This window comes from Lineus longissimus, chromosome 13, assembly GCF_910592395.1.
Source record: "Lineus longissimus chromosome 13, tnLinLong1.2, whole genome shotgun sequence".
In the NCBI taxonomy this organism is placed as follows: Eukaryota; Metazoa; Nemertea; class Pilidiophora; order Heteronemertea; family Lineidae; genus Lineus; species Lineus longissimus.
Window position 1 is genome coordinate 4,625,047 of NC_088320.1, and position 17,575 is coordinate 4,642,621.

The following is a 17,575-nucleotide window of genomic DNA, read 5'->3' on the forward strand; positions in this document are numbered from 1 at the left end:
GAATCGGACCACCTCCACAACAGAAAGCAGTACCTCTGAGACGACTAATACAACTAGCGAGACTAATAGTACAGCTAGTGTCACTACTAATACAACTAGTGTCACTCCTAATACAGGTAGTGTCACTACTAGTACAGGTAGTGACACTACTAGTACAGATGGTGTCACTTCTAGTGCAGGTAGTGACACTAATAGTACAGCTAGTGTCACTACTAGTACAGCTGGTGTCACTTCTAGTGCAGCTAGTGATACTACTAGTACAGCTGGTGTCACTTCTAGTGCAGCTAGTGACACTACCAGTACAGCTAGTGTCACTTCTAGTGCAGGTAGTGACACTAATAGTACAGCTAGTGTCACTTCTAGTACAGCTGGTGTCAATTCTAGTGCAGCTAGTGTCACTACTAGTACAACCACTACAGACAGCAGTACCAATACCACTGTTGAAGATGAGAGTTCGAGTGATACTGATGGTAAGTGTTCAAGCTTTCAGACTTATTTGTGCAATAGAAGGGCAAGCTTTCAGACTTATTTGTGCAAATACTGAGACTACTAGTACATACAGTGAGACTACTACTTTTGGCGAAACCACTTCGGTCATCAGTACCACTCATTCAAAGGCCTCAAAGGAGAAAGACCCTTTAATTGGCTGATGAAACTTCAGTGACCAGAATAGCTCGTTACCGGTACATATTGTGAAGGTGGGCCAATTTTCCATTCTTGTGAACTCAAACATAAAGATCTTGGGTAAGACAATTTGAAAAGGTTTGCAACATCTGGATTTGACGAGCAGACTATACACCTGAATGAAGTCATCCCCAAGGTAAGCTGGATGAATGTGATGATTGTGGCTGTATTCTCTGGATGTGGCCACACTCAAATGAAGACAACCTTCAGGTCAGCTGGATGATTGAATGTGGTGAATGTAGTTGTATTCTCTGAATGTTGCACAGTGATAGTGATAGTGACTGTGTGTTTGTAAGGTATGGCCTAGGCCAGTATCTTTGCTGTTACCTTGCAAAATTGAAAGATTAGATTTTAGCAGTGATCCTGTTGCCCGAGACCACTCGGTTTCTGAGTAGTGATAGGGAAACCAGATATTTTTCCCTTTAAAAATTACATTGGAGGACTACTGGTAAAGAAGGATGACCAGCTCCACTTGGCAGGTTGCCCGATTGACTGTTAGATCCAAAGCCGCAAAATCAACAACTAAATTGGTTATTTACATGCCAAAAATAAAAAGCAAAAAGCAACAAGCAACATAAATTAACAAAGCTTTTTATCATGATCTCAGCATTTACTCAATATACAAAATGTACTTTAAGAGTACGAATACATTGCATATCTTTGTCAAAATAGGATTTGACACAAGCTCAATAAAACAACAGAATCAATAGGACAAAGCTTGTCCCTGCTATTGTTTCTGTATTGACAACTTGAAAGTTAGGAATAGAACACAATAGAAGGGCTAGCTTTTCCCCACTTTACCTTGCATAATAAATATAAGCTTTCAAAATCAAGAAAAGAACAGAAATATGTGGGTTTTTTCATGCAGGATGGGAGGGGCTGACAACTAGATATTGCAAATTGCCACCCCTCCCAATACGAGAAGTAATATCATACCTTCGTTGAGAATCCTTGAATAAGGGACTCTTTCAATAGGCTCATACACACCACACATCCGGACAGTCCTCGGTTGTCACACTTTACAACCATACAGAAGCTGGCGAGGTCATTTTCTGTTACATATTCGGGCTGTTTAGTGCATACTACCACACTTCCCACCATTATCTATGGTAGGCACCATCACAATGATTTTATTCCATATTTTGCATGTTGCTACACATCAGTCTATTTTTGGTGGACAAAGACTTTCCGGCAAAAATATAATAGGGTTACGATGCCGGGAATGATGATGATGATGATGATGATCTCATGTTTTACAACAAAAGGTATGTCAAGCAGCTGTCCAGGATGACCTTCACTGTGATAATTTTCTTTCGCTCAGACCAGTAAGGCATCTGAATTGTAATTCTACATTTCATTTTTTGCTGAGACACCAATTGTTCCACTATAGACAGCTGTAGAGCCCCCAGGATAACAAGAGGCCCAAGGGCACGGCGCTCAGCTGTGTTCAAACCATGTACTAGTATAATGGACAAACAGTCTTTCAAGGTGACACCAGAACGTACACTAGCACTAGCAAATGTTTGTAGTCCACCATACATTAGTTCATACAGCCGTTGAATCTAAACTAAATGTAGATTGTCTCATGTTGCACGTGTCTAAAGTAGGATACCTGCAGCACTGTAGCATCCTCACATTACCACCCCAAGAGTGTTCATGTTATTATGCAATAAGTTCTTTGTCTCTTTGTAAAGTTCACTGAAATAAAAACAAGGTACTAGAAATAAGTCATCGAATTGATAGTTAAAGGGGTTCGCCATTTGCATTTTTGGAGGCTCAGGAAAATAGAGATTCCGTTATACACAATGCTGGAGTGCAGTGATTATGCATGAAAATTTGTAAACCTCATAGCATGCTGCTATCAAACAAGGTATATATATTTTAGTGTGGAGTATTATGGCCAGTTTACTGGCTTCCAATAAGGTGGATCAAGTGACCTAGTGACGTAATCAGCAAATGGCCTATACATACATTTTGACGGAATCCTCGGCCATATCTGGTTCCTCTAATTCCTCAAACTTCAACTGGACAGTCATGACGCAGTCCTTTAGAGCAGATGAGGTCGGTTTAGCTGGAATAAAAATGAGTTTTGGGTTTGTAGTCTGATATCAATGAGGATATAGGTTAACACATGTTTTTTGCGGCCCTAAATGTGTGGATTGTTCCCAAACCGCTTCCCACATACACACACAACTCGATGACCCCGTCTTACCTTTCATTATAATGTCGAGTATGTGAAGAACGGCGGTATATCCCTGTATATCCTGCAAGACCCCAGCTTTGGTGCACTGGTGGAGCTCTTCCAGGAACAAACTACACAGCTTATTCTGTTTCACGACTACGTCCATCAGAAGGTTTGAGAGCGGCGGCAACTCTTGGACCTTTTTACACGAAAGGACTTCACCTTCCTGCAAACGGAACAACAATCAAAATTAAACTTCTGTCATCAACATAAGAAGATTGATAATGGAATCCTATGACCGGGTCATATTCCACACTTCCAGAATTTCCTATATTGGCCAACTTGATCATGATCATACCTGCCAACCCCTGATTTACCCCATCAGGACTCTCAAGTCGCGAGTCAGATTACTGTAAAATCACTCTTGAAATCACTCCTGAAATCACTCTTGGCAGCAAATGCATTGCAGCTGCCTATCTCATGCACAGCAAGAATCTAGGTCAATTTGCCGAAAAAACAGTGATTGTTATGAAAACGCATGCGTGGTATCAAAGTGGCTCTCCAGATAAAAGTTAGAAAAGTTTTGCTTGCACAAAATTCTTGCTCAACACTAAACACTAACAAACTTACTGACATACTTACCTCTGCAACAGTTCTTGTGACCTCGGAGACAACGGCGGCCATGATGGTTGCCATGACGTCGTTGGACACTATCTTTAAACTGTTAGGATGACTGTAGTACGCGCGTACAGCTTCACCAAAAGCTGGTTTAACATCGTGAAAAATCTGAAATAAAATTGATAAATAATGTCATTGTCACCAAGGATCTGTGTTATTTCTACACGTTCTCTCATTTAATTCTAGTCATTAGCGATATCAGGAGACGGGTCAGCCCAGGCAATCATATCTTATCCATAGTTTTGTTTAGCCAAAAGACAAACAACAACCTTTCAAGGAGGCATATCGGACAAAAATCAATGTACTTACTTTTGTTGATAGCTCAAGATGATTTCTGATGATTTTAGCGAGTGCCTGGACGACCCGACTCAACATACCAGGTATGACGTCGGTGTTGGTCCCGATGCCTTCATCTGTTTCATCTGTCTTCAGTGAGTAGGTGTACTCTGTCATTTGGTAGAGAAGCTTTACACAGGGGAGAATCAATGTTGGAAGCGAGTCTAAAATTTCAAAAAAAGTTTTTAAAATCAATGCCATGGAATAAAATGGGAACATCTCACAATATGTTATGCCTTTATTTTGATAATGAATCTATAGGCCAGAAGCTGACAATGCCCCAATGGGAAGCTTGTCCTGTACTTCAGCCAGGAAGGGGAAATGTCTCAGCAGTTTCTGTGCAGGACTACAGAAGCAAACAGCAACCCCTGATTTCCTCAGGATGAAGTTGTACACGAATGGCATTGATACACTTTGTACATGAACAAGTGTCATGTGTTCAGGGAAGTACAGCAAGAAATGCACAAACCTGTGTCCAGGACCAGGTTCGCAAAGTCTGCAATCAGTGACGAGAATTCTTCATCTCCGACTCCAACCAGAAACATATTCCCAGCCACAGTCAGCAAGACGTCGACCAGTTTTTCCGCCAGCTCCTTGAGAGCTGAGGCGTCGGCATCAGAGAGAGCCCGCTTCTCGCCCGCTTGGGCTGCAGTGTTGCCCAAGGCGGAAAGAAGTTCTATGTCTGCCCAGGGCAGGAGTTGCTCAAATGATGCGACTGCACTGTGCGTGTTGTCCTCCTGAAACAGATAACACAGAATATAGAGAACACGAGCAAAAAATAATGTTTCATAATATCGTGCTACCTCAAAACCAATTCATATTTTGCAGTAGCACACATCTCGTCTGCTTACATGTATTCCTGCAGCTCTGCAAACTCATTATTCAGTATTGCATTTACTTCGTGGTTAAACAGCAAGAGCAAAAAAATTTTATAAATCTTAGATATAATGCATGTCACCAACAGATCACCACAGCATTTAAAAAAATAATATCTTACCGGATCGTGCAGCAAGACTTCCAGTTTGCAGTACATCTCAAAGGCCTCGACGAGAAACTCGTCGCTACAGTGCTTGCTCAGCTGGTTGTTGGTCTCAAAGCGTTTCCTAATACAGGCCTGCAGTGAAGAAATTATCAGATATAGTTCAAATCATAAATGTTGACCATGAAGTCGATTACTGATTGCTCCCTTTCATAGGCCCCCTGTCACATTAGCGGAGTTGTATTCTACCATTTTATGGCATAGTCAGGTTTCCTTATGCCGTATTTTGCATCATAATTTTTCATTTGTAACAATTCTTATAATTCATGACCTACCATAACAGTCTTTAGCTGAGCTGTGATCTCCCTGAGTCTTGGCAATGAATCTTTCAGTACCACTTCCCGACACGCATAACCCCTAACCAGGTAGCTCATGTAATGCAGCCCAAGCACGGGCTTGGGATCTACTGGGTCTTGGAAACACACTTTACGCTCCTTGGCACCCTAAAAGTTGAGATATACACATTCTCTATGAATAATTCATTCAAAAATTAGTATCAAATTTGAAGAAAAAAAACATATTGACATTATCTTTGATAGGACAGCATTAGCACTGTGATTGATTTTTGGATATAAATGTATTCATACTCCCTGAATTTTTATGTTAACACACTGGGGTAGAGATAGGCGTTTAGCCAAGCATTTCAATAAAGAAATACAACAAAATAAACAAATAATTCATTCTTACTTTCTTTCCAACCTCTTCCGTAGCCATTTCAAGTCCCCTACTAAACCATTCAGCAACCAATTCCAGAACATCATCAACTTTCCCCCAGCTGCACATCGACTCCAGCATGGGGCCGTACTCCTCAGGGGTTTGGTCAGGATGCATATTACGCAATTTGGACAGACAACTTTTACTGAAATTCGATCAAATTGGATTGTAAAGACAATAGTCGACTGGTTATCATGATACTATGAGCACAAAATTGGTACCAACAATTGAGGGATCGGCATTCATGTGAGCACTAGACAGTGGTGGGTTTAAAGGGTGCGCATGCCCATTTTTCATCGGAGAGCAACAATATTTCAAGGTGCCTCTACCCAATAAGCAAAAAAATAGTGCCTTTTGTGGCCCAGGTAGCGAGACGTGGTCAATATCTCTTACATGAAATGCTTGTTCACTATTTTTTTCGGAACTAACCAAAACGAAACATCAGGGTTCAAGGGCTCAAAAGCATAATAGTCTAATGTTTTTTAATACGCACCTGAACATGGGTAGATTATTTGCAGGGAGGTGCCCGGCCAGCAAAACCATCGCCGAGCAAATCCTCGGATCCTGAAATACTTTGAAAAATCTCGGAAGTGCCATGACAAATTTCTTCTCCAGGGCTCGTTTGATCTGTGCCGCTTCTGGTGTCTCAAGCAAGTGGCTGATGCCTGTCCAGAGGATGGCCAACGTTTCCATGAAACCTGCCATGATGTCAACATTGTGGACGGTGATGTCCATGGAGTCCTCCTCTTCTTCTGGCTGCAAAAAATAAAAGTTTCTGTGAAGCGGATTCTTAATGATTCTTAAGTGTAGTGAATTTTTATTACCCGATGATGAAAATTCAAATTATTGCCGAGCTGGCCGTCCTCTGTTGTCTAATCAAGATCTCCCAGGCTCCAGAATATGCAAATGGCAGACCAAAACAGAGGTGCCAGCAGAGGGTTTTGGATGTAATTCATCCACTTGCATTCCACATAACTAACCATTTGTGATTCATCACGATCCTTCATCTCGGGGTCTTCTCTCATGATGCAGTTCAGAATGAAGTTGCATGTCAGTAGCATGAATTTGCCTGAAATTTTTAACAGTAATAGTATTTTGAATATCACAGCCGTTTCTGGCACGGTACCAAATCACACATGTTGGCAGAGTGACTCAAACTTTCAGTTAAATTTTGTCAAAGGACGGTAAAAACCCAGGAATAACTCCTCCTCGAAAAATTCAAATCGGTGTCATTCAACATCAACAATACGAATCTGGATTATCCACATCTTTAGTTCATGCTCTCCATCCTAAAATGACTTTTGTTTGACACAACCTTTTACTTATGTCACGTGAATTGTTTGTGTCAGCTTCAATCTGTAAGAGAAAGCACCAGCAAAGAGTTTTAAAGTAAACTAACCAATATCAGTAAGAGACATCCGTGCGGGCACATATCGGTAAAACTTCCTGGCAGCAGCAGGGTTGGCTTGCAACAGTGCGACGCATCGACTCAACAGAACCTCAGGTGATTTATCCGCAGGCATAAAGCTACTGTGGATGAGGTTGGCAATACGTCGGACAACAGGCGCAGAATCCATGGTCAGTCGAACGAGGAGGTGGTCCATTGAGACGACATGCCAGACCTGCAATTTGAGAAGACGAGGGTCGGTATGAATACAATATGCCGGCCTTCCACAAGGGTGCAATTTGAATTCACTCATTCATTCATTCATTCATTTATGACAGACATAAACACAGACGATTTTATATTTGGTATATCAGTGTACTCCGGTGGTGGTAAACTCTTGATGGCCAAGGACCCAAACACAAAAGAAATGCCAACACCAATCGTCTCACTATGAAACCAGAGTGGGTTTTTTTACCAACACCCTGTCTTCTCAAGTCTTTGCGCGACAAGCATTGTAACTGAAGAGGTTATGGAACAGGGCAAGTGCATCAGCCAATACCATTCTCATCCACAAACCCAGAGCAAAACTTAGTTCAACTGTGAAAAAGATTCTGAAAGGACCCCCTACCTTAATCAAGCGCATGCCTTTAATCTTCAGGAGTAGGTCTACCATGGCAACGCGGACCTTCTCAGAGTTATCATGGATCATATTCTGTAACCTTGGCAAAAGGGTGTTTAACATGGGGTGGCAAAGATGTTGGCCAACTAAGTGGGTCAAACCCTGAAATAAGAGAAAGTAAACAATACTTGGTAATTCTCAGTCGCTGAAGTCGACTTCTTAATGTCACGTATTCTAATAAATATGAAGAAAAAATGTATTGATACAACTTACTCTGAGAACGCTGACCCTGACGTCAGCAGTAGAACAATCCCAGGCTAAATCGTTGATGATATTCTGCATGAAGCCAATAATGTTGTTTGGCGGGATCAGCTCCCAGTAATCCTTACAGATCCGGCAGACACCTAGGATTGCCGTCACCCGCACTGTTGGGCAAGGATCATACATCAACGACTGGAATAAGACAGACAAAATATGATGAAAGATTAGGACAAATTACAGAAGAAGATTTTAGTGTACAGAAGAATAGAATTTTGAGGCTGTATTAACAGTTATTTTGCATTTTTCTAGTGGGTATATATTTTGTCAAGAGTTACCTGAAATATGTCCAACTGCTTCTGAACGAGATTGTCAGTCTCCACATTGGTGGCACCCTCTCTGTTCAGCGGGAATGCATCAATCAGCAACGCCACTGCATTTGCCCTCACATTACTATTGGCAACCTGGAAGGAAAGAGTTTGTTGGTCAAATATGATCCATGGTGAAGTAGGACAAGTGAATTTTTCAATTCTCTTTGGTGAATAGATCCTAGTTTCCAGTCAACCTCTTCCACAGGGGCACTGCAGTTGCTACGGGTATTTGTTTTTTTAGAAACAGCAACCCCTGTTGACGACAACACAAAACATGCGCTGACTGGTCACGATGCCTTGGGCTATTAAAAAGTCCAAGATTCAGGGACATTCTCCAGGATTGTCAGCAGAGGACAACTAGGAGTAATGTCAGACCTCTGTAATATAGATTGGGTTTCCTGTCAACTGCGCTCCTGAACCCTTTGAGTATGAATTCCTATAATGCACTGAACATGTTTTATTTACCTTGACTGATCTCCATATGAACGGTTCATAAAGCCTGAGTAACATACCATCGACACCTCGCTGATGTTTCTGATTGTGGAAATAGGTAAGAAACTGAAATAAACAATAAAAAACAACCATTGCATTAGGGCTGTTTTCCATTTCCAGTTTGACCTTTGTAAATTTGCTCTTGGTAAGTCGATGAACAGAGTGTAGGTGCAATCCCAACTAGTGATATTTGCATACAGTAAATTACTTGCAAAACAACTTGTCTAAAATGATAAACATATGGCTATGGTTTGTAGTTGTAAGACAAAGTGTAAATTGCACAAAAAAAGTACAACTCGGCACGTACATGTAGAAGTACGGCAAGAGAACATGTCGATAGTTTACCTTCCTCAGAGTGGAGGACATCGGCTTTGGTGAGCTCCTTGAGGCGTGCACGGCATGATACATCAAATCTTGGATACACTGGATTTCGATTTTCTGAAAAGGACACACATTTGTTATTGATGATGACCGAAAGCTTCTTGGTCAAGATGTCAAGTGACTAATTAAATCTTATCAGATCGGATCCTATGGAGCAGGTGTAATTACATGCTGTGAAGGGCAAAAACACTTATGACTGACAACTCTTAGCATGATGAAACACTGTTAACTTTCCGCGCCTTGAAGTAGACTTAATTACAAATCCATGATGGACACATACTAGGATCAGTTGCCAAATTGCTTCGTGGAGTCGGAAAATTGCTTTATCTTTGTAGATTTTAATATAGGATTCTGTGATGTCCTCGGGAACAGGCATGCGCTTACCTCTCTGAACAATCCAGTGGATGCTTTCCACGCCTTGAAGTAGATCTCAGCGTACCAATCCAAGATGGACTTGGGACAAACTGGAATCTGTTGCTTGATCGCTTTGTGGAGAGTCTCGATGAAATTGATATTCAGTCCAAAAAGAAAGATCAAAAACTTCCGCCCCTTGAAAAGATAACCATAGAAGTCAAATAATATCTTTAAGTACTGGTGCCCATTTATACGAATGGGTGGAGTAAGGTAACTATAGACAAAGAGACCAACAATGGGGATAAAATCAGGGACCTTGAGACTACCAGTCATGAGCCCTAGCCACTGGTCCACAGCAGTTCCCTATACCGACCCATCTACAGACATTCACAAATTCAAACCCCAACTAAAAATGTGTGACTACATGTAGTTGAAACTTACATCGTCATTTTTTATGTGAGGAACTTGGATGACGCACTGAAGTAATAATTCCCTCAGGTGGGCAGAGCTTTCGTCTTCAAGGTTAAGGTTGACAAGACCATCCCGCATAGTCCACAATCTTTTCAAAAGCCGAGCCTGAAAAAAGGGACAATGTTTGTATGAGAAGCACCTGAATGACTGATTTGATGATATAATCACCAGAAAACACACAGCATTTAATGGTAGTGAAATCTAAAAAGCCCATTTTTGCTAAGATTTAGAGCCAAGAAAATAAAAGGAGCTTACAGCAGTGAGAATAAGACTGTTGTTAGTGAGAAGTGCAACATATGCAGGTTGACAGCATATTTTTAGGTATTTGGGAACAAAAAACAAAAATTTTGAAATCTTAACTTCTTGATTTTTGAACTTTTGTGGAATCCCAGATCGACTTCATGCCAAGCATTGAAACTGGCAGAGACACCTAAGATGATTCCCGTGGGGAGGATCTGGGGCCTTAACATTATTGAAAGAGAAAATAGATATCGACTGCTCACCTGTGGCTTCGGTTCGAGGCTTTCCTCAATCAAGTAAATCATCGTCTGTGATATGAGATGTTCACGGCCCTCCATGTTACTCGTACACCACGTCTCGCACAGCTTTGAGATACCGTCCTTGACCTTCTTGTAGATCTCAGGAAGGGTTGACAGTATGCCTGTTAGAAAATAAGACTTTGTCAACGGACTTCTTAACCACTCTTTTGCTGGCTGGTTCTAAGTGTAGGCATAAAATGGAACACAGCTTCATATAGCGCAGTCCCCAGATATCTCTGCTGACTCCACACTGTTACAAAGTAACCAATTATGTTTTGAACGATGGGTTACCGGTTTAGTTTGCGTATGGACTGCAACACTCCCAAACATGTAAGACTGCCTTTCGTGTTAAGGAGCCTGGGAAACAAGAAAGCAGGCAATTCAAATTAACCTGGCAGAAAATTTTGATGATTTGACTTCTAACATACCATTCAGAACAAGTGCTGTTTCATAAAGATCTTTTGGAACAGTTTGGGTGTCTTTGGCGATAGTTGCCAAGGCAACGGTTACAATGCCTTGGAGGGTTGTACTCCGCATTTTCGCAGCCTGAAAAGAGTCAAGGATAATTTGAATGAAATAATGAACGAAGACATGATTTAGCCTTCAAATTGATGGGAAATTAGCCATTTTGTCCCAATTGACCAGAGAAAGCAAAAGTAATTCACATTGACAGAATATTCACAAAAACTAACCACATCCATCACATCTGCTTCTTGGCCATCTTCAAAGCTCAGGAGCGTGTTCATACACATCGCATTCAACCCTTTCCACAGATCATCCAGTTGGCGAAAATCAAGTATGTCAACGAGGCTGGTGACGTCAAACAGATCAGCCTTGCAGGCCTGAAGTGAAGAGAGAAACCAATCAAATTTCAAAACAAATATAGGATTATTATCATCACAATTGACAAGAAATAATACGTCTGTAAAATTTTGCTTATCACATCATTCATGATATAACAGACGAATTTAAAGAAGTTTGTTTTGGCACCAAGTCTGACCAGTCATGTGTTTCACATTGAACGAAGATCACCGTGTCTCTAGGCATTGTCCGAAGTCAGCATAGGCCTTCTTACGTGTTCCGAGTGTGCGCATTTGATTTGTTTTGGCACCGATTCATCTTCTTCGAATTCTTCTATTGTCAAACAAATGTCAAATGACACACCATACATGGGAACAACTCACATTTTTCTCCATGAAGTCACAGAAGAGCTCAACCTCTCCATCTTTTGCAGCTTTCACAAACGCCTCTCTAACATCAGCAGTCTTCTGTGCTTGGAGTTTCTGCGGAATAGCAAAAGATCAAAACTGAGACTAAGATATCGCGATCAGTGTCCATCAGGAAGGAGAACTCGGGTTCCGGCCGGCCCATTCTCATTCTCAAGACCCGTCGCTACCCCAGGGGGTCACTTTCCATTACATGTGGAGAGCATCCTTGTACAAAAAATGCGTGATGGGGGTGTTTTTTCGGACGGGAGTGCAGTACACACGCGGGCATAGATATCTGTATAGGTACCCCCTGATTTCAGTCAGACCCCACAAAAGCTTCGCCAACAGTACACTAGGCCTATGAATGAGTTAGTGATGACTATAGCCTATATTTTGGTCACACTATTCTTCAGACTAGAAACATGAGAAAGATTTTCTATCCACTCGACTGGTACTAGTGCTTGGGTCGCTCAATATCAACTCAAATCAAGGTGGTGGCAGTAAGCAGACTCCCAGGCCTAATGCCCAGGCCTAGGCTATGGCATAGGCCTATGGCAAGCATGGTCCATTTTAATTTAATATTTGGCGGGCCACCCTTTCGACCCCGATTCGGGATTTGATTTTAATTTGCATAGATTCTGGGTAGGCCCATTTACTTTGATATATTTTTTTCGGTCAGTTCTGTCGTTATGACTCTCGTTTAAGATGGAAACATCCATAATTGAGGCATAAAAAGGCGAATTTAGCAGACCGTTTATTCTGCTTCTTCGAAACGGGCGCCAATCTCCCGGTCTTCGGTCCGTCTCACGGAATCCTAGCGGCAAATTAAAGAACTAGAACCAATACTGCGGCCCTTTGGTCTCACTAGCCGGTGAGGAGGCCAGGTGAAATTTGTCGATATTTCAAGTTGTGAAGAAAAAGCTTCAACCGTCATTGGATTGCACCACCTGGAAAAAATTGGCATGTCGTTATGTGGGTATGTGGTATGTGGTATATGGTTTTAGATGCTGCCCATGTACTCAGCGCCGCCGATTCCTATCTTATGACTCTAAAATGCCAAATACTTGCAACCATGGAGGTACGGCAATCACTGAAATCTTAGTGTACTAATTGCTCGCTCTAAGCTAGGTGCGCCCCTAAACTCACAACTCTACCTCCCCGGAACTCAAACTTTAATGTGAGTTAATTGTAATCTTACTCTCTGCATACCAAAGTGATTAACCTAGGAATACAGTTGAACTTCACTGAAAACTAATGATGTGTTGATGAGTTCAATGAATCCTTCAATTCCTTTTCTTGGCGAACTGACGTCCGACAATGACCCGTTGACGTGTACCTGCACAGTGCAGTGCCATTTGACTTGTGTGTAAACAGATCTATTATTGGACGAAACTAAGTCCCTCACAAACCTTTGTCGATTTCGCCAGTTATGACACTGCTTCTAGGCTGTACCACAGCACTTTAAGCTGTAGCAGCACCAAGCAAGAGTCAAGACAAATGTCCGGTGCCAGCCACTGCTGTATCACCCCCCCCCCCCCCCCCCCGTCCGCCCCCCATCAATCATTAGAGAGTCAGAGGCCTGGCCCAGCCCTGTGATTTAGCCAAATTCAATTGTAAAACTACCGGTATGTCTTCTGTGAATTATGCTAGTAAGCGTTGCTTATTTACAGCTGGGCGTATTTTAAGGCTAGCGATGGTGCAGGCCCCGTCCAGTCTCCAAACAGATATCTTCAAGTAGGGCCTATGTCTTTTTCCTGCAGATTTGGCAAAGGTGGCAGAGAAAAGAAAGGCTCTTTCTCTGCTAAATTGACTTGAAGCCATGGCAACGGGAATAAGCAAGAAATCGAGACAACCCGATGGTGACCTGGTGGTTCTGGGTCAGGGCCAAGGAACTGTTAATGCCTCGCCAAGACAAAGCTCATCTGGGACCAAGATAGTTGGACGACCATTATCAAGAGTAAGATGGCCAGTTATCTATGTTTTGATCCAATTCACAACTTCCTTGAGAGTTGACTTCTGGCACCTCTGCTACGAGAAAAACTTTCCCAAGAAGTTATTTTGATTCAATTTGACTCTGTATTCAGGCCAAATTGTACTCAAGTAGTACAAATGAAATTGTCTTGCAAAGGTACAAGGTATAGATTTTGGGGTGGGGGCTTTTTGTTGTGTATAATTCATGACACAATATTCACATCAATTTATTCTGGAAGTCTTTTCATTTTGTCCTTCAGCAAAGTTCAAGTGGCGGTTTCGAAGTACTCCAAGGTGAGGGTAAGTACAACAATCTCTGGACAACATACCAATTTGATCAATTGTAAAAGAATTTTAGAGTCATTTTACTGTGCCTCAGATTTGATTTTTTAAAGTGAGGCTATAGGCAGCAGCCAGAAAGGATTGATTATGGTACACAAAGTCACAAGTCTTATACTGTTTAGGATACCCAGATACATTTATCATTTCCTTTTTGCTTCAGGCTCGTTTGTTGACTCGCGGCCCAGTAGTGCAGCCTCTGATGGGAGGGGTTCATCAGCATCCGGCCGCAGAAGTTATACACCGTCCAAACAAGTAGCACTGCCAACTGTCAGGAGGAAGGAAGACAGGTGGGTTACTTTGATATGAGGAGTCAAAAATTTGATTTTGGACGTGTCCAAAACTCGTTTCCAATTTAGAGCTGATGACGATGTCTGTTGCCAAAGGATTTCACTGAGTTGTTCCCATCAGTTTTGAACCTAAATCTGGCATATTCTCTATCTGTATAATTTTCGTAGGGTACTATTGACCTAATAGGGTCTCCATGAACTTCTGACTGTAATTATAAATTTCTGACTGGCTCTGCCCAATCGATTTTGAGGCCGATGTCAATGATTTCAAAAGCTCTGATTATTGGAACCACACCACCGTTTTTTCAGTCAGGGTACCATTCATCCAATGTCAGCTATTTACAAAATAGTCCTTATCTTCAGTGGTAGTAAGTAACTGTACAAATTAAAAATCATTTCTATGGTTGGTATAATGATTCATAGAAGTGAACCCTTCTTTTTAGTGAAGACAGTTTCGGTGCATTGAATTGGAGAGAACATGAAGAATTGGAGGAGAAGAAGTTGCATTTAAATAGGTGAGTGTGTTTCAAGGAAAGGGCTTTTACCACCTTGAGGATGTCACAGGTTCTTATGCTTTGTGCCCATTGTCATGATTGTCAGTGCCCATGACTGATATTGGCTGAACTGAATTACCCTGAGCCCTCAGATATTCTGAAATGTGTCATGCTTTTTGTAATTGTAAGGCTTTATGTATCACTTAGTACTGATTCTAGGTGGGTGCCTTTTGTACTAAAAGATTGTGACTGGTTCTCTCCAGCCATTTGGTTTTAAGGACCAATGTCAATGATTACGAAAGCTCTGGTTATTCGAACTGCAGCTCCTAGTTTCCTGCTAGTTTTCGGTTGTTTTAAAAGTTAACTTCCTTTTTTTTCAGTGGTGATGGCAGTAGTTTGAGTGAGAATATGAACAACTTGTCAATGAATCATGAAAAGCTTGCCATGAATGGAGATATTGGTGAGTACATATTCGTCTTCTTACACTGTTCCTTTTACTTTTTATGGCTGTAACCTGGCTTCCATTTTGTATGTCTCTTGTAAAGCAGGCTGTCTCGTTACAAAGTACACTGCCTCTTTCTGAGCAATGTCCTGCTCTCTAAACTTTAATAAAATCTTTGGATTTCAGCTCAAGAAGGTTCAGATGGTGAAGATGAAGAAGATGAGAGTTCTAGTGAAGAAGAAGAAGAGGTCAAAGCACCAAATGAACTCATGATGGAGGTGAGCAAAATGTTGGTTGTAACAGCCGAAACGTGTGAGTGGCTTCATGGTACCTGTTATTTGATATCCTTGTCATATCAAAGCGTTACTGATTTGTCCGTCTTAACAGTGACACACTGGCTGATCTCTGAAGACTTGCCTTAAAAACCTGTTCTGTTGTTTCCTTTCAGTTTGTTGCATGTATGATGCAACAGGACTATGCCAATGCTCTCAAGTTATGTAAAATGAGTGAGTATTTTTGACGAGTTGTTCAGTTTCTACAGGATTCACTTGGACCTTACAAATGGTCTGCTCTCATGAGATGATCTACCACTCTACTCTAATTAATTTTCATTGAATTCAATTAAAATCAGTGATTCATTGATATGTGATAGGCATCCTCCTGGCAGTGGTCTGTTTGGTGATATTGCACTGAACTCATTTTATTTTCTTGACTCGCTCTTGTCTCTAGAACTAGTTCTCTTGCAGTTCTCATCTATGAACCCGAAAATGCGGAAGCGAAAGAGTTCTTGCCTGTGATTGAAGAGAAGATGCAGCTAGGTAAGTAGGCTTGCATGTATTTTGTATTCTTGAAATTGCACGCCGCAAATTCCATCTTTCACCTCGGCTACCTATGTGTCTTCTTGAGATGGCAGGGGTATTTTTTTCATGGCTCCTGACTTAGGTACCAAGCACAAGGAACCTTAGTCTTTATACTTCATTTGTAAAAGCACAAAGCAATCACCAGACCATCATTGCCTCTTCTTGAAAAGTTGAAAATAATATTGTTTGTTGGATTTCAGACGCAGAAGCTGAAGCTGAGGGTGGGGAAGAGGAGTCTGGTGAATCTGGGGACGAGGATGATGACGAGGATGACGAAGGCGGCTCAGATGATGATAGTGATGATGACAACAGTGAAAGTGATGATGATAGGTGAGTAAAATACTCAATGCAGTATAATAGAGTGGAATATGTCAGGGTACTCCTGCTCCTTTAAGTTACTCACGAACTGGCTGTCTTCTTTGCATGTTTTGAAATGAAAGAGCCGGTCAAAAGCAACTGACATAGCCAAGTGTATGGTATCCATGGCGTCTCAACTGTGGAGTGAGACTGTACCACCAGGCAATCTGGGGAAAACCCTACAGTGAGACCACGGATGCGGGTTTTAAGTTGCAACTGTGGAGTGAGACCGTATGTAGGTCACGTCTCATGTAAAAACAGTGTTTTTCTTAACAAAGTTTATAAAGTTACTTAGATCGTCGTTTCTGTTCCTGTCAACGCATAATACAAGGTATTATACACCAAGTCTTACATCTTGCATTGTCGTTGCAGTTCTGAAGATTCTGATGAGGACGACGACAAAGAAACCAGTGAACAAGCCACAACAGTTGTATTCAATATACATCCATCATAGTAAAGACTCTGTCCATCATGAGAAGAAAAAATTGTATAATGGAGCACCAGTTTACAGTTATATTCCGTCCACTTTTGATAGGTCACACCACTCGTGCGATTGGGGGCCATTCATTTAGTATGTAAAAAGTAAGAAAGTTGTGTGTACATACTAAATGACAGGCCCCTTACTTGTATATAATATGTACATTCCCAAAGCATCGATCTGCTTATCTGACAATATTCTATCCAGATTCCGTTGAATCATTGTAAATTAAAAACTGTACCCGGTACAAATATTTATTTACACATTTGTGATGGTCTTACTCTCAGTTAGATGTACGTTTATGATCTTCCATTTTTGTTTTGTCAATAAATTAAACTATTGTTTTACCGAAAAAAACCCTCTTATTCTTGCATCTCCAGCTTATCACAATCATATCTTTGGATAATGATGTCTCTCCAAGCTTGATTGAGGCTCAAGTGGAACCTCCCTTTGCAGACACCTGTGATAGCGCGACATCCTCTTCATTAAGGACATAGATTTTGGTCCCAAATTTGCCATTCCACACAATATGACCTCTGTACATGTGGGACACCCTGAGCTACTAAAGACAAAATTTGTCAGTCCCAAGGTTGTCCTTACTTCACTTGGAAGATGGTGACCACTCCAAGGG

At 41.4% G+C, this 17,575-nt stretch overlaps 2 protein-coding genes across 4 annotated transcripts; one reads left to right on the forward strand and one right to left on the reverse strand.

The window, feature by feature from the left end:
- Positions 1 to 1,261: 1,261 nt before the first annotated feature.
- On the reverse strand, positions 1,262 to 12,481 carry LOC135497871 (condensin-2 complex subunit G2-like). Its single transcript, XM_064787849.1, has 24 exons — positions 12,370 to 12,481; positions 11,690 to 11,788; positions 11,198 to 11,347; positions 10,934 to 11,051; positions 10,470 to 10,627; positions 9,937 to 10,071; positions 9,526 to 9,690; positions 9,106 to 9,198; positions 8,734 to 8,826; positions 8,236 to 8,361; positions 7,913 to 8,092; positions 7,649 to 7,801; positions 7,033 to 7,255; positions 6,614 to 6,702; positions 6,127 to 6,389; positions 5,607 to 5,778; positions 5,195 to 5,362; positions 4,878 to 4,994; positions 4,350 to 4,617; positions 3,854 to 4,044; positions 3,509 to 3,652; positions 2,897 to 3,092; positions 2,656 to 2,755; positions 1,262 to 2,382 (listed from the first exon to the last, which is right to left on the reverse strand). The coding sequence occupies exons 1-24, from the start codon at positions 12,430 to 12,432 to the stop codon at positions 2,316 to 2,318; spliced, it is 3,531 nt and encodes a 1,176-aa protein (XP_064643919.1). The 5' UTR covers positions 12,433 to 12,481; the 3' UTR covers positions 1,262 to 2,315.
- A 370-nt stretch (positions 12,482 to 12,851) lies between these two features.
- On the forward strand, positions 12,852 to 17,281 carry LOC135498004 (glutamate-rich protein 2-like). Of its 3 annotated transcripts, none has more exons than XM_064788112.1 (11): positions 12,852 to 12,890; positions 13,474 to 13,670; positions 13,945 to 13,978; positions 14,187 to 14,313; positions 14,757 to 14,828; positions 15,188 to 15,267; positions 15,436 to 15,527; positions 15,698 to 15,755; positions 15,996 to 16,067; positions 16,310 to 16,439; positions 16,839 to 17,281. In XM_064788112.1, exons 2-11 carry the CDS (start codon positions 13,533 to 13,535, stop codon positions 16,918 to 16,920), a joined length of 885 nt encoding a protein of 294 aa, XP_064644182.1. In that variant the 5' UTR covers positions 12,852 to 12,890; positions 13,474 to 13,532; the 3' UTR covers positions 16,921 to 17,281. The 3 variants fall into 3 exon arrangements, with proteins under 3 accessions (XP_064644182.1, XP_064644180.1, XP_064644181.1); XM_064788110.1 differs by having other exon boundaries at positions 13,945 to 13,984; positions 16,839 to 17,280; XM_064788111.1 differs by lacking the exon at positions 12,852 to 12,890 and adding an exon at positions 12,909 to 12,926 and having other exon boundaries at positions 13,945 to 13,984.
- The last annotated feature ends 294 nt before the right edge of the window (positions 17,282 to 17,575 follow it).